The sequence below is a fragment of the Pezoporus flaviventris genome, unplaced genomic scaffold, assembly GCF_033815535.1.
Source record: "Pezoporus flaviventris isolate CSIRO_AGI_PZ_B2104156 unplaced genomic scaffold, CSIRO_AGI_Pfla_v1 ptg000001l, whole genome shotgun sequence".
In the NCBI taxonomy this organism is placed as follows: domain Eukaryota; kingdom Metazoa; phylum Chordata; class Aves; order Psittaciformes; family Psittacidae; genus Pezoporus; species Pezoporus flaviventris.
The window spans coordinates 10,553,786-10,569,675 of NW_026892549.1; the positions used below are offsets into that span (position 1 = coordinate 10,553,786).

Here is a 15,890-nt window from a genome sequence, read left to right on the forward strand (position 1 = left end):
TAACTGTGTTGCTCTTGGTGTGCCAGAGTAAGTCTGTATGGCAGTTAGCAAAAGCTGCATTCAGAGTGCGGTGTGTGCACATTGGCATCTGTGTGTGTGTCCAGAAGTTCTTTATCACACTGTCACTTTCTTTCTGTGAGTGTTCAGACTTCACTTCTTTTTTTTTTTTTTTTCAGTAGTATAATCTTTTCTTAACCCTTTTATTACACTGTCTGCCTGGGCCAGGTGTCATCAATGACTGGGACATCCTTTTCAAAGTGAATGGAAGGAAAATGAATGAATCAATAATAAAGCATCACGAAATATATTTGACAACGCTAGCTGTAATTATTTAAAGTATGTATTCTTACGTGGGATTTGACTTATACAGGCTTTTATTCTATAGAAATGATAAACCTTGGTTGCTGGAGACACCATTACAAGTCTTCACTGGTGATGTTTGATAGGAAATGAACTACAAAGACAGTGTTTGATTAACTGTGCTCCTCCGAAGAGCCTGTGTGGTTTTGGATTCATAGAATGTTTGCATTGCATTGTGCTCCATATTTTCTCCTTTCCTATGAGTTTGTGTTTGGTGCACTGAAATAAACAGCTGATGACGGTGCATTGGAAAAAATGTTTATTTCAGCACTTTGGAAATGAGTTTTTTGAAATGGAATTTATCTTGTGGATGTGTGTGTGTCTTTTCATATTAGCTCATTTGGGTATAAACTAGAGCTATGTAGAGCAAATGGCAAAATAGTAATGACTACATACAAATAGAGGTACAAATATTGTGGAAAAGAAATTGTTCTTAATGTGTTACAGCAGAAGGAAAACTTTATACATTCAAGAAGCATTCATGTTGGCCTGTGTGTGTGTATGCAAGAGTAGTGTTATTTTAGCCACAGTCACCGATCTTGAGGTTCAAAACTGAACCCCAAATACTCTCCCTAAAACTGAATAACAAGTTGAAACTGCAACGTTTTCCTGACTATCTGTCATTAGTTTGTTTGGATGCTTGGGTGTGTGCGTGCGCTCTGTTGTTCTGTAGAAGAGTAGAATATAATAACTTAAATTGGAGATAAGCTTCAGATAAGGCAGTCCTGTGGCAAGGAAGCAGATGGTCCTTCCCCTGCTAAGCAGAGCCTAAGCCTTTACTGAGCTCATATGCTTGGTGGTACTTGATAGTTACATTTTGACCTTGTGTTTAAGATTGATAAACTCTGTGTGGTGGCCACGTTCCAGTGAGGAGGAAAAGAAATCCTGACCTACAGCTCACAATGCTGTATTAATGTCAAATAATATAAAGTAATATCAGAATGCAGAAGAAAATCACTGCAGTAAAGCAATTTAATTCCTGTGAACTGAAAGCACTTTAATGGGAATGCTAAGAAAAATCTGCCATTGTTCCCGCAGTAGAGGTTATGAGGTAGTTTTTTTTCTCTTTTCTTTTTTTTTTTTAAACTCTGCTGCCTTGTAATTGGTGACTTGAAGCTTTCTGTTTTTTCCCGTGTGAATGGTCATGCTGCTAAAGTAGGGAGTTTGCGCTCTACTGAGTGGTTTCCAGGTTTGCCTCTTAAAGGAAAATTTCAAATACTAGTTTTCAAACAGTATGATACTGCTGAATGTGCATTATATGCAGTGTTTTGCCAGTGAAGTGAGAGTAATCCTCTTTGAACAACTAGTTGCAATAGCATTTACTGAAATAGCATTGGAAGTAGTGCCAGCTCTCTTTCCCTTTGTATACTTAATTGCAATTTAACAGTAATCCAAGATCTATACGACTATGATAACAATTCTTAGATAGTTGAGTTTGAAAGGACCTTTAGTTCATCCAGTGCCAATGATAAAACCTACAGCAGAACAGTATATTGATAATAGAGTCAAACTTTTCTCTATCCATTGAAAAATAAAAAGAAACTTTTTTCCCCTCAAAGATAAAAAGTTTTGCTGTTATGGAAGTGGTGTCCTATAGCGTGAAGGCATCACTGAGCTTACTGTGGGCTGTGTTCCGTGGTGCTGGTTGACAAGCCTGCATGAGGAGGCCTCACATGTAGCTGTGTATAGGCTATATACATAACCTATTTACAAAACCCCAAACAAACCCAAAACTAAACTTACATAGGTTCTGAATGTGACTTTGACATAAGTTTACAAAGACGGCTGTCAGATAGAAAGGCCTCCTGACTCTGAAGATGTGGAAGCCACAACATTTTGGAGGCTAGGAAGGTATAGCAAGAAGTACTATTAGTGCACACTTCGTCCTTCCACTGCACCTTGGTCATTTGGTATCGTTCTCCTGTTGGAGGATCTGGGACTTGGTGGATGTTTAGTTTGAGTTGCTATAGCCTTCTTTGTATTTAATGAAATAAATAAAAGTGCACAAGCAGTCTGAAAAGGTTACTTAAAAGTTATTGGGCACTTTCTGTGTTCTGCTCAGAAAAAATCAATGCCTGAGTTCACAAGAGAAACTATTGACAGACTTGAGCATTTTGATCTTAATTGCTCTGTACTTGTTCCTGCTGTGTGGAGTATGATAGTAGCTTGAAGAAAATTTGTGAAGTAAATTAGCCTACTTTGAGTCCTAAGATACAACACCAAAGGTCCATGGGTGTTAAATACCATTGAGAACTCCAAGGCTTGGATAACACTTAAGTACTTGCATCCTGGGTCCCATTAAATGATTTTTGTAGAAGAAAATGTGGCAATGTTGAGCATCATTAATTTTGCTTCAGTGAGCATGGGGGCTGTAGGGTGTATGATGGTGCAACTGTGTATCATCAGGACAGTGCCTTACATGAGCTCTTGAATCTCTCCACTCTTCTGTGTTTGTGTAAGCCATATGTGTTTGTGTACAAATGAAGCAAGTTTTGCTTTAACTACTTTTAACTGATCTTCTGAACTGGGTTCCTCAAAAAGTCTGAAATCTCATATACTTTTTACTCTTGAAAGTGAAGTGTGTTCCCATAGAGTCCTTTGCAAGTACTTAGGCATGAGAGGGAACAGTCGCATCATTTCACAGAACAGTTCTGCTCTAGCACTGTTTTAATTAAACTTGTTCTACTGATGGAAAGTCTATTCTCTAGTGTTTCCTTTAATGTAGTCATAATGCATCAGTTTAAACTCCCTTGCTGGAACTTCATTCATTATAATCCACTTATCTAAGGTTATAATTAAACTTCTAAATTCAAACTTGCTTTAACAAAAGGATGTATGAAAACTGAAGCAGAAAAATTTAGGATTCAGGGGTTTTACCCCAAACAAATTGTTGTAAGTTAAGCAGCAATTTATTGACAGTACAGTAATTTCATATTATTGCTTTTAATTACCAGGATCTTCTATAGCTTTGGGACAAGAAACAGGTACAATTGAATGAAAGAAAAAAGATGAAACAATAGATTCTTACTATTTGAAATCACCAAAATAAATATCTGAGCTTTCAAATATGACTATTGAATGAAGTTGACTACTTACTGAGCTTTCCAGCAACTGAGTGTTGAGGAAAGTTAAGTAAGGCTTATATGTGAAAATGGACCGTGGTGAATTTTTGTTCAGCTTTGTCAATCTGGAGGTTGTGCAGGTTTACTCCCAGCCCAAAGCAGGCTGATTTAGACTGTCTGCTAGTAGTTTGGAGCTGTCCTCTGTATGAAGATGTGTTAACACCAGATGTTCTTTTGGGCATAATTAACCCTTACAGTTATTGTAGCGAATTACCAAAGAATTGTTTGTAGAGCTTAAAGTTTTGGTTCCTGATGAGTGACCAGTTAGTACAAAAATACTGTCAGGCGATTTTTAACCCGATATATAAATTTAGTTCATTCATGCTGTATGTTTTTAATATTTTCTAAAATTCTCCTGGAAGAAGAATAAATATTCCCAACTAAGGACTGGAAATGAAGAAGTAGAGGTATAGAAAATTAAGCTACTGTTATATATGCAAAGTCACTCCTCTGAAATCAAGGGGAGCGCTTGCGGCATCAAGTATTAGTGTTGGAGTGTGACCTTAAATGACTTTTTGCACAGGAGGTTTCTGACACGTTTGGAAGTGGAATCGATTTAGTAGGGTGCCCCTACTTTAACCACAAGACTGTCTTTCTCCGAGTGTGTAAGAATGTATAGTGTTTTTTCCATGTGGAAGTAAAAGGGATTTAGTGTAACTTAATCAATAGCTAAAAGATTGGGCAGCATACACATACACCTGTGTCATGGGCACATACGCATTTCTATCTGAAGGTTTCTTCTTAGTTTGATATATGTGCCACTTTCATTTTATTAAACTTAAAACCTGTAGCACTAGCATTAGTGGCTTTTTTTGGAAGTACCTCCCCCAGGGATGGTCTGCAGCACACGGCTGTGGTGATCAGCCTCTGCTGCTACAGGCCAGGCATTCTGCTGCTCTAAGAACAGAATTAGCTTTTTGGGTAACAGCTTTCTGAGAAGGCAAGGCAGATTTTGCTGGTATCTGATGATAAAGAGTATGCTCTAAACTTCCACATTATCTTGGAATATCATAAACAATGGGTTTGTGCTGCGTGTAGTAGGCAAACAGTTGCATAATTACTGCTTAAGTTTCTGTTAAGAAAAATTATTCATGATTAATGATGCTTATCTTTATGCTAGACACCTGCCAAATGATTTATAGCTACGCATATGATCCGCAATTACTTTTTTTGTTGTTACTATTTATAGTGTTTGGGATTATTCTAACTGCATCGTGTATTTTAAGTGGAGAGTGCTACCCAGGTGTCCTTGTCAGCATTCCCATCTTGTAGACAAAAAAAGTAGGTCAGATTTACCTATGATGGGGAATGTCACAACTCCCAGTGATATTAGGGGGAATGTAATTGACATGTCAAGGCTAAAATCGTGTCTCAGGTTTGGATCAGTTTAAGTTGATCTTTTTCTAAGTTCAGTAATAAATACTGTGTAAATCTACATTGGAGCAGAGCCAGACTGAATTTTCCTAAGCCACAGAAATGGTGCAGAATGACTGAAGAAACCTCTTGTCCTGTGGAAGCTTGAAGAAAGAGCAACTGGTGCTTTCACGTAACAGTACAGTATGTGTAGAGTGGGGAGTCAAAATTGGACCATCAATCTTTTGTCTTTCAGTGTTGGATGCTTTTGAGGACTCCTAATCTGTCTTGGACTAGCACAATGACTATGACTTGGAAACATCTGCCTCTGAGTGCTCAGCAGTGGCTGGAAGATGGCAAAAGTTACCCAGAGGCTTTTCCGCCTCCCTAGCTAAGCTGGGGTTAGGGCAGGGTTTGGCTGCTGGATAGTTCATCGATGTTGAAAATGAAATGAAATTGATGTTGAAACTGAAATAAAATTTTGAACTCATCAGAAATATTTATTTGTCAGCTCTGTGCATTTTTATTTATTGATAACATTTTGACACTATACTTGAATGCCATGTTTTCAGCAGAAATGTAGGTTTCTAAATTAAGTCTGTTATTCAAAACTTGTTTTATTCAATCCTGTCATTAAGAGAATTAGCAGTAGATTAGATAATGTAATGCATTGTAATGATCATTAGGAAACTTGCACATGGCTTTTTCAAGACTGCTTGTGTATTCCCAGCCGTTACAACTAATGTATGATATCCTTGTTTTTCTGAACAAGATTCTGTGCAAACCAAACAAAATTAAAAGGATGCTTGTGACTAATCCTACAAATACATGAAAACAACACCTCATTGTTTAATTTCATGATAATCTATTAGTGCAGGCTATTAATTGGCTAGGCCTGCATGATAAAGTATATTGAATAAATCCAGATAATCAGTTTTGGAAAAGTGAGATATTTTTCAGTATAAAACACGTATCTTGAACACATTTAAGTAATTGCATGAGTTTAATCATGACTAGTCTTGGTGAAGTCAATTTTTAAAACTATTTTCCATGGGTAAATTCCTTTTATTTCTTTATTCCCCCCCCCCCCCCCCCCCCCCTTTTTTTTTCTCTGTATTTGCCAGTTTACAGCTAGCCATGCTGACACATTTGGGAGCTGAGATATACTGTAACTAAATTTGATGTGAAATGTTGGTGGCCTTCATAATGTATTAATTTTTTCTGTAGATAGCATATGTTGCCTGTGCAATAATTTTTTATCATAACAGGACAGCACAGCTACTGTTCCATATTGTGTTATACAGACTTAGATATACAGACAAATTTTTGTTGTGCTTGGCTGTGGTGTAAATCAGTGGACTCTATAGAGCTCTGCTGGGGTTGGTGAGATTAGGATCAGTGTCATGGTGACTAATTTATTTCTATTTTTCCTGATTTAATGTAATCTCTGTTCTTGCTCCATGGGGAGCAGCAACCAGTTATCTTTATAGTCTTGCCCGAAGAATAAACATGTGTGAAACCCCTCGTTTTGGGCAGGAGACTGCTAGTCCCAGGGATTTACTGCTGTTTACCGGCCCTTTGAACGCCGAGATGAAGGCAGTGTATTGAGAAAGCAGCTGATGAGCCCTACTGGTGCTTTGTTAAAAGTCTCAGCGTCTTTATCAGCTGTTATCTCAGGTTTCTTTGGATTTGCCCATTTCATGCCCCCACCTGTTTAAGGCATGTTGTTCTTATGGCATTCTTCTGGACCTGGAGAGCTGCCCTGCAATTTAAATGAGTGTTTTTTGCACAGGTGAGCTTGCTGGATCCCCTCAGTACTTAAATCTGAGCATCTGAATAATTTCTTTCCCTGTTTGTGTTTTCAGGTGTGAACAGTGTTGGAGCCAGTGTCACTAATTCTATCTCTTTCCCTTGGCAGAAAGTCAGTGACTGTTTTCTGACCGTCATAGATGGTAACTGCAATGCTGAAGACACTGGGCAGGTCACTCCTCCTCAGCTCTTCTGTGTGAGGTAAGCAGCCACCTACAGGGACGAAAAAAATCTTATTTGCAGGATGTTAAACAGCCCTTCTTCCCCCCATTCTGAGGACTTCCCTGCTACATTGCATTTCAGAAGGATGCTCACGATTTCTGAGCTTCACTTGTGCTTTGTATGTCCCACATGTTGGGACACGGCAGGTTGCACTTTGAAATAAATGTGAATTCTAACTAAATAACCCAGAAGACATGAGCAAAGCAATAAATCCAGGACCTTGCCTGCATTACTGGTTTTGGTCAGCTTGATGGTGTTTCAGGTCTTACATGAAATGTTCATCTGAAACGCTAGAATGAACTCAACCAGATAACAGATACTACATTGTACCTTCTGCTGTAGTCAGTCAATATCTGATTAAACATAATTGCATGAATTTATCATGATAGAAACTGTTTGCAAGTAATTTAAATGCAGCTTGAAATTAAAAGTTTTACTGTATATTCAATATATACTATTTTCAGGTTTATCTTCAGGTTCTTATCAAGAATGATCCTGTGTATTATGTAAAATGACAATGTTGCTTTTCATAAGGTTAGGAATGTAATGGAATTTTTCTGGACTAAACTTCTAATAACTGTTAATTTTAATGAGCATTGCCAAGATTATGCCAATGAAGACAAATCTTGAAGATAGGTGTTATCTCTCTCCTTACACTAATATGGATTTGACATTTTAACCTATACAAGTAAGATTAATCACGAATAAGTAAATCTATGTTGTGAATTTAAACATGGTATAAATACAAAAGCTATTACATAAAAAAAAATTAATACGTATATTACATCAGAAAAAAACCCTTGTTTGATGTGGCAGTACCATTAACATTTTATGGGACTTCAAAACTGTTCCTACGTGAATGTGGATGAATCCAAAACATCTTGAAACTCACTTAAAATCTGCCTAAGTAAGTGGCTAGTTGGTCATTTTCTGGGATGAGAAAAATAGAGATTTGAACTACTGGTCTGAATTGGAATTTTTAAGATTTTACTTTTTTGTGTATCATCTTTTTGTAATCTCTCTTGCTTTGGAGCTTTTCCATGGCATATAAACCATGTGGTTGTTTGCTGAAGCAGGTATTTAGATGATGGGCACCTGCTTTGTATGGGGGAACCAGAAAGACATTTCTCCTTCCTTTCAGTGTTGCACAGTGATTATTTTAATGAGTTGTGTGGTGTAAAACTGCTCCAGCAATAGGACTTGATCCATACTTGCCTCAGTCACAAAATGGCTCTGGTATTCGTCTGAACTGTTGGAGAGCTTAATTAAAATCCCTTAGTCAGAGGGACCTCTCTGGAGTAGCTGGTTGCTGATACGGAGCTCAAAGATCAGGGATGTGAATGTGAGTCCCAAATTCCAGAGAAATGCCTGAGTAATGTCTAGTTTTCCCTTTCAGGCTGGTTCACCATATACTGACAAGCAACCCCTGCTTCTCTGCTTTTCCTGTTGCATTTCTTATATTGCTTTGGTATATTCCATGTTCATACATGGAGCTAAAACAATTTCAGGTCTGGTATTTTGGGGATCTTAAATGTAGGACATGGGGTCTGTATTCAGAGCTGAATTTTGCACCTGCAATCCATTCTCAGCTTTCGTTTAGTCTGCCTATATCATGATAATATGAATGCTAAAGATAAATTAAACAGAAAAGAAGGGACACATCACACAGTTTTATCAGGTCCCTTGTCATTCATTTGTACTGGTAGATTTCTTAAGAACCTGCTAAAAGCATTTAGAACGGCTGACTTTATAGGATGGGATGCACGTCCTCTGGGAGCTGACCCTCTTTCCCCCTGCAGCTTTTTTTCCACTTTCTAAGAGAAGCCTTCAGAAAAATCTTGTCCTCAGTGAATCTGGCACCCACGGACTCAAATGCAAAGTGGTCACCAAGTTACCTTTAAGCTGAGTCTGTTGCCTTGGTGTTTTAAGTCTTTGAGCAAGCTTTTTTTTTTTTCTTTTGTAATTCTAGGACCAAATAAAACAAGAGACTGAATTATCTGAATTATGCTTCTACAACAGAACTGGGTTTCTCCTCATTGGGCATGGCAGAGCCTGGGGAAGTCCTTCCTTTTGTTTGTTGTCTTAATGTTACAAACAGCTGATCCGGAAGCCAGGGGAGGTCATCAGTTTGTCTGGAAAACAGGTAGGAAAAAAAAGTAAATTATCTGCTGTAAGATTCCTGTATTTGAGGATGGAGTGATTGCACTTTCTCAATTCTGTTTTAGCTCAATAATAAATTACAAAAGCCTAATAATGTCTTTCTTTTTCTTGTTTTTTTTTTTTTTTAACTGAAAAATAGAGGAGGTTAATCCCTATTTTAAATTAGTTATCTTCATGCCTGTTGCAGTTATGCACCAGAGTGACTCTAGAGTATAATTCTGGACTGCTTAATGAGTAAAATTTTTACTGGATCCTGGTATCATCATCCTAATGTTGCTTCCTTTGAAATATTTAATAATTTTCTTTTTACGTTTGAATGAAAAAGGCACACCAGCATCTTTCAGGATGAATTGAGCCAGAAGTCCATACTCTTGCTTGATCTATTTATACTTCCATTTACTTTTAATTCACATTTAGTGAATTATTTCTGTGCATCAGTCATATTGGATACATGAAAGTGCACACACAATGTTTGGAAATTTTTGTGAAGATGCATTGCTAGCACTTTGATTCTTGGTGACAGGGAGGAGGTAGATAGGAGATGGTATAGTACAGATGAATAAAACTAAGCATGACATATTGGATACTTTGTAGCACAACACGGCAACAAAGAATGTTCAATGAAATGGAAAGATTGGCAAATTTGCAAAATGTTTACTCAAAATACTGCATAAAAAAGATGCAACTGAACCAGAGGTTTCATTGCGCATGATCCCTTTGAGCACTGGCCTTTTATGCCTGAGCAACAGAGTGGTTAAATTTAATGGAAAAATAATTTCAGTCCTTTTTGTGAGAGGTTATTTGCTGGTTTGGTTATTTGGTTTTAAATTATAATTCTATAGAAGACTGAATTAGCTGAATAGTGAAACAGTTATTCTGGGAGGGCTCTTATCTTTCTGATAGGATCAACACAAGCTTCTTACCCTGGCTGCTGGGATGGGAGGCTGAGCGCTGGTGAAGTGCTGGTTGTGTACAACTCTGACACTATATTTCTAAAGACATTTTTTTATGATGTCTTGCATGTAAAATGAAAAGGAAATAAACAGCACGAACTGTCTTTCTCCAATTCACTGTTATTTATGTGATTTTTGAACAAGCTTTGAAAGGTAGAGTTGTTTTCTTAATACAAATTAGACCCTTTAATGCTGTCTGTCTTCAGTTCTAGAGTGTATTGTACTGTCAGTCTTTAGGGTTGTGCGTTGGAAGTCATAAAAATTTAATTTGACTTGATGATTCCAGCTGACAATAGTTATCAATGCTTCAAAGGCATCTGAGGCAGATGTATTTAGAACTAAGAAAAGGTGTTGCACAGGTTTGAGTGGATGCAGGGTTAACATGTTCTGAAAGCCCTGTGATGAGCTCGTTGTAAAGGTCTGTCTCCCAGAAGCGGAAGGAAATTGTCACTTCTTGTGACTTCCACAGTAAATTAGAAATATCTGAGCTCTCCAGAGTAATTTTAAAAATCTTCAATCCTAACAGTATTTTGATGCATTTTCTCTGCTTATGTAGTGATGAGAGGTAGAAAACAACTTTGAGTGAAATGTTTTCCAAATGAAAATAGCGTGTGAGTGTGCGCCAAAATTCATTGTCTGGATTGCAATAAGTGGTTTTAATTATTTTGTTTTATTTTGTGTTGTTTTGTGTGGTTTTTTGTTTGTTTGTTTGCTTATTTTATTTTTGTCTTTTGTTTTTCCACTGGTTTAATATTTTTGTATTTGTAAACAAAATCTTCATTATTTTCATTGGAGTATTTTGTTGAGAATTAGGTGAAAATTATATCTAAATCCAAAATGTTTAATTCTAGGTTGAAACGAATAGTATGTTCCCCCAAAAAACTTTGTTTTGCTAAAAAGACAAGACATTGTTTGTGAAACCCCTACTTTCTCTGCAGTAGTAGTGAAGCAGCAACATTTCTAAATCCTGCATCTTTGTCTTTTGCAGCAGTAAATGAGTGGCTTGCTTTTGGTAGTTCTGCTGCATGTGTTGCAGTTTCCTTTCTGAGGTATTTGGAAGCATATATATCAAAATAAAACTACAGTGATCTTGGAACTAGTTACTAAAGAGTGTAAATGGCAGTCTGCTGTCAGGGTAGCATATGTTGCTTGCTTTTGTATGCCTTCTTTTATTTTGCTTGAAATGATTTTTTTCAGGTACATCATCACAAAGGTGTATCTTTCAAAAGATTACAGGGAAATGTTTTGGGAGGAGAGGTATGGTAAATTGAATGGAGCAGGTGGATCTGGAGAGGTAGAAAGGTTAACACATGTTGTGACAAGATACATTAATAATAAAACAACTTTGGGTTGTATATCATGGAGGTCTTGACCTAATGAGATTTGTGCTTTCTATACTAATAAAAATATAAATAATTCTGTAGTTTGAAGACTTCTATGCCCAATTAAAAAAAAAAAAAAAGCACACCATAGTGAACCTAAAAAGAAGTAGCTTTTAAAGTCAGAGTGGAGCAAATCTGTTCTGATAAAAGGAAAACCTGCAGCTGTTGTCTTTTTTTAATGAAACAATCTACTGAGAAATGAGCAATCCCTAATGGGAGATGAGATGGTCTGTTTTGTTTTTAAATCTTGAATTGTCACTAGCATGGCAAATTACTTGCTGTAGAGAAATTCAGCTTACTGAAGTGTTATGCTTTATAATTAAATAAGGTTATGCTGCTGAAAGCTCCGACTTTAATACAATGAGTGTATATGTACTGTAGTAAATTTTCCTAGCAGATAGAAGCCCAGAAATGCATCCTTAATATGAATGGGGGGAAAAAAAGTAGCATTGTATGAACACTGAAGGTTTTTAGCTAAATCCTTGGCTTTATGTAATGCAGATTCATACATTGTTATGCTGGGCTTGGTGGTCTTGGTGAAAGTGAAAGCAATCTTATTGAAATCACAGAAAACATAGGCTTCATGTTTCTAAGATGTAAGAACTTGTCAGTGTGAGATAGGTAATACATACCTTTCACTCAGCTATTCAAAGGACTATCACTTTCATTTTCTTATTTCTGGCGTGTCTTAAAACCATTTATTTTTAGCTTTTTGTTTCAAGAGATAATACATTAATGTTTAAATATCTGTACACTCTTGTATCTCTCTTGGTTTTGAAGATATTCTTTGTCAGTACTTATTTTGTGGCCACCAGCCTAAACATGAAAGCAATAATTATACCAACTAAATTACTCAGCAACCTTCAATAGCTGAATAATTTTCCAACACTTGCTAACTAACAAAGCAGTTTTAGTGATAAAATCTTATGAAAATATAAATGGATCTAAATTAATATTGTAAATTAATGTTGTTTAATGTAATAGCCAGTTATCAGTTCACATATTTCAACATGTTGATTTTCTTCAGCTCTTGAATGGTCCTAAAAGTGCCTGGAATTTCTGTAATACAATTATGTCTATGTTTTAGTAATAGCTATTCAAGCTTTTAAAACTTTACATAAAATATTTATACAGAAGTGTATCCGCAGCGTGATTGAATTTGGTTTATTTTTTCTTAGTAAAACTCTACAATTTAGTTCTAAAGTCTAAGTTAAGTCTAAAATGTGTGCCATGCGGAGAAATATTTTGGGTGCTTTACAGGAGATGGGCTGATAATTAGGATTAAAAAAATGCTAAAAAGTAGCCTTTCCCAGAGACACTTGCAGTTGCCCCATGGGCAGGTTGCAGTCTTGCCATTACTGCTGTAATGTCTTCAGCTCTTGCATAAATACCACCTCAGTAACTGTGCATGTGCTATTTCCTGTAAAATACTAACAGAATGAAAGGGATCAGGGATGTACCCCATAAAGGTGTCTCTCAGAGCCAAAGAAGTGATGTGGATTTTTTTTTTTCTTTTTTTAAGGGGAATATCGTAAAAACGTTTTGGATGAAAATGTTCTGATTTTTAGGAAAATAATTCTCTAATTGTGGTAAAATGCTATTTAATGTGGCAATAATACCCTGTCTACTACAGAAGGGAGGAAAGAGGCTATTAGAAACCCAGATGTGGTGTTCCAGTGAGTTCTCCATCTGTAATTCTCTCGAAAAATTAAACTGGGATGATGATATAACCCAGTAGGAATACACTCCCTTTTACGAATGGGAGTACTGAAAGTGAGGTATCAGACTGGGAAATGCATCTGTAATACAGATGATCACACTAGAGAGCTTTTTACCTAGGAAAGAAAGCACTAATCTTCTGGTGTATGTGGGCTTCTGGGAGTGAGGTGTGAGCTGCAAGTTCTCTTTCCACAAGTGAACAGAAAAACCCCTTTAGTTCAGAGTTATTACCCATATTTGAAAGTCCTTCTTAAAATAGGATTAGCAAATGGGTTTTGATCATTAGTCTTTCTTCAGAAACAATCCTAATGGAAAGGGTATGAAATGAACTTTTCAGAGAACGACTTCTAACGCAGAGGAACCTTTGAACTACTTGTGAATGTGGGTGAGCCAGTTACTGCTAAGATGAAAAAGATCCCTTGTTCTCTGTTCGCAGATAATACTGCCATAAAATGCCCTTCTCAAGATAGTAATTTCAGGCAGGCCAAGTTCTGGTTAGGAAATGCCTTTGACCTTAATGTCTTAAAAGACAAACTTTTACCTACAAACACCAAATGTTAAAAGGAGTCCAGATCCTCAAAGGACAGTAGAGCTCAAACCTGCTGAAAGAGATTCAAAGATATCTCTGCAACAAATAGTATTTTTCCAGAAGCTCTACAAGATGAAGAATGATAATTATCCTAGATTAAGGTTTGGTGGTTTTAATTTTTTTTATTTTTACTTTTTATTTGATAGGACAACAATTCATGAATGAATTGCAAATGTGTTTTTAAGGATCTTTGTGTGGTATCTGGAAGTTTTATGGTATCTCTGACTTTCTGATGCTTCCAAACTTCTCGTTTTGTGGCAGATATTCTAATCGTAGGTTATTATGTGGTCTTGGTGAATTGAATTTTAAATATTTAAACTAACGTGGAAATTCAGCCTTGATTTAATTAAACTTTGAATGATTCTAAGGTTCTTTGCTATTCTAAGAATTTAGAACTGCAGTGATTTTCTTGGGTTATAGATTGCAATCTTGTCGTATAGACAGCAGCAAGAATTAATAAATAATTTAAAAACCCCCTATTAAGTTCTGTTGTATTCAGATTGCTGCTTGGTGATGGAGGAGTTGTTTCAAAATGATAAATGTTCTTATTTTTACCTTCAACCATGACCAGTTTATAGAATTATAGAATCATAGAATAGTTAGGGTTGGAAAGGACCTTAAGATCATCCAGTTCTAACCCCCCTGCCATGAGCAGGGACACCTCACACTAAACCCTGTTGTCCAAGTCTTTGTCCAACCTGGCCTTGAACACTGCCAGTGATGGAGCATTCACAGCCTCCCTGGGCAACCCATTCTAGTGCCTCACCACCCTAACAGGAAAGAATTTCTGCCTTATATCCAATCTAAACTTCCCCTGTTTAAGTTTTAACCTGTTACCCCTTGTCCTGTCACTACAGTCCCTAATGAATAGCATCAGCATAATGAATATCCTCAGCGTCCCTATAGGCCCCCTTCAGATACTGGAAGGCTGCTATGAGGTCTCCACGCAGCCTTCTCTTCTCCAGGCTGAACAGCCCCAATGTTCTCAGCCTGTCTTCATATGGGAGGTGCTCCAGTCCCCTGATCATCCTCGTGGCTCTTCCCTGGACTTGTTCCAACAGTTCTATGTCCTTTTTATGTTGAGGACACCAGAACTGCACACAATACTCCAAGTGAGGTCTCACAGGAGCAGAGAAAAGGGGCAGGATCACCTCCTTCGACCTGCTGGTCACGCTCCTTTTGATGCAGCCCAGGATATGGTTGGCTTTCTGGGCTGTGAGTGCACACTGAAGCTGGCTCATGTTCATTTTCTCATCGACCAGAACCCCCACGTCCTCTGCAGGGCTGCTCTGAATCTCTTTTCTGCCCAACCTGTAGCTGTGCATGGGATTGCCATGAGCCAGGTGCAGAACCTTGCACTTGGCTTGTTCAAATGTGATAAGGTTGGCATCAGCCCACCTTACAAGCGTGTCAAGGTCCCTCTGGATGGCATTCCTTCCCTCCAGCATATCAACTGAACCACACAGCTTGGTGTCATCGGCAAAGATGTTGAACAAGACCGGTCCCAACACCGATCCCTGAGGGACACCACTTGTTAGTGGTCTCCAGCTGGACATTGAGCCATTGACCACAACTCTTTGCATGGGGCCATCCAGCCAGTTCTTTATTCATGGAGTGGTCCACCTATCAAATTGATGTCACTCCAATTTAGAGACAAGGATGTTGTGTGGGGCAGTGTCGAATGCTTTGCACAAGTCCAGGTAGATGACATCAACTGCTCTACTCCTGTCCATCAGTTCTGTAGCCCCATCATAGAAGGCTACTAAATTGGTCAGGCAGGATTTCCCCTTAGTGAAGCCATGCTGGCTGTCACCAAGCACCTTGTTGTTTTTCATGTGCCTTAGCATGCCTTCCAGGAGAATCTGCTCCAAGATTTTGCCAGGCACAGAGGTGAGACTGACTGCTCTGTAGTTCCCAGCTTTGTACTTGAGCCAGACTGTTCTTTAAGTAACTCTTCTTTTGGTGGTTGTTCCTAAGGTATTTGTGAATTAATGATAACTGAGATATTCTGGACTCGTGTTAGTAAACGTATTCTCTTTGAACTGGTTTGTCACATTAGATCTTTTCTTAATATCACTCCTCAGAATTATGTCAGATTCAGATGAGATTTCACTCACTGATATTTTATGATTTTAATTTAAGTGGCTGGCTTAAAATATCTCAATCATATAGATGGTGATTTTTTTTTGATATTATGTAATAAACAGTTTAATTTGAAGTA

The 15,890-nt window shown here is 37.6% G+C and overlaps 1 protein-coding gene across 2 annotated transcripts in view; it reads left to right on the forward strand.

Annotated features, from left to right (window-relative positions):
* Positions 1-6,750: 6,750 nt before the first annotated feature.
* The window catches only part of THSD7B (thrombospondin type 1 domain containing 7B), a 285,500-nt gene continuing 276,360 nt past the window's right edge, over positions 6,751-15,890 (forward strand). For both annotated transcript variants that reach the window (XM_061444781.1, XM_061444804.1), the window contains exons 1-2: positions 6,751-6,845; positions 8,836-9,009. In XM_061444781.1, the coding sequence (XP_061300765.1) occupies positions 8,871-9,009 (139 nt within the window). In that variant the 5' untranslated portion in view covers positions 6,751-6,845; positions 8,836-8,870. The remainder of the gene's footprint in view (positions 6,846-8,835; positions 9,010-15,890) is intronic.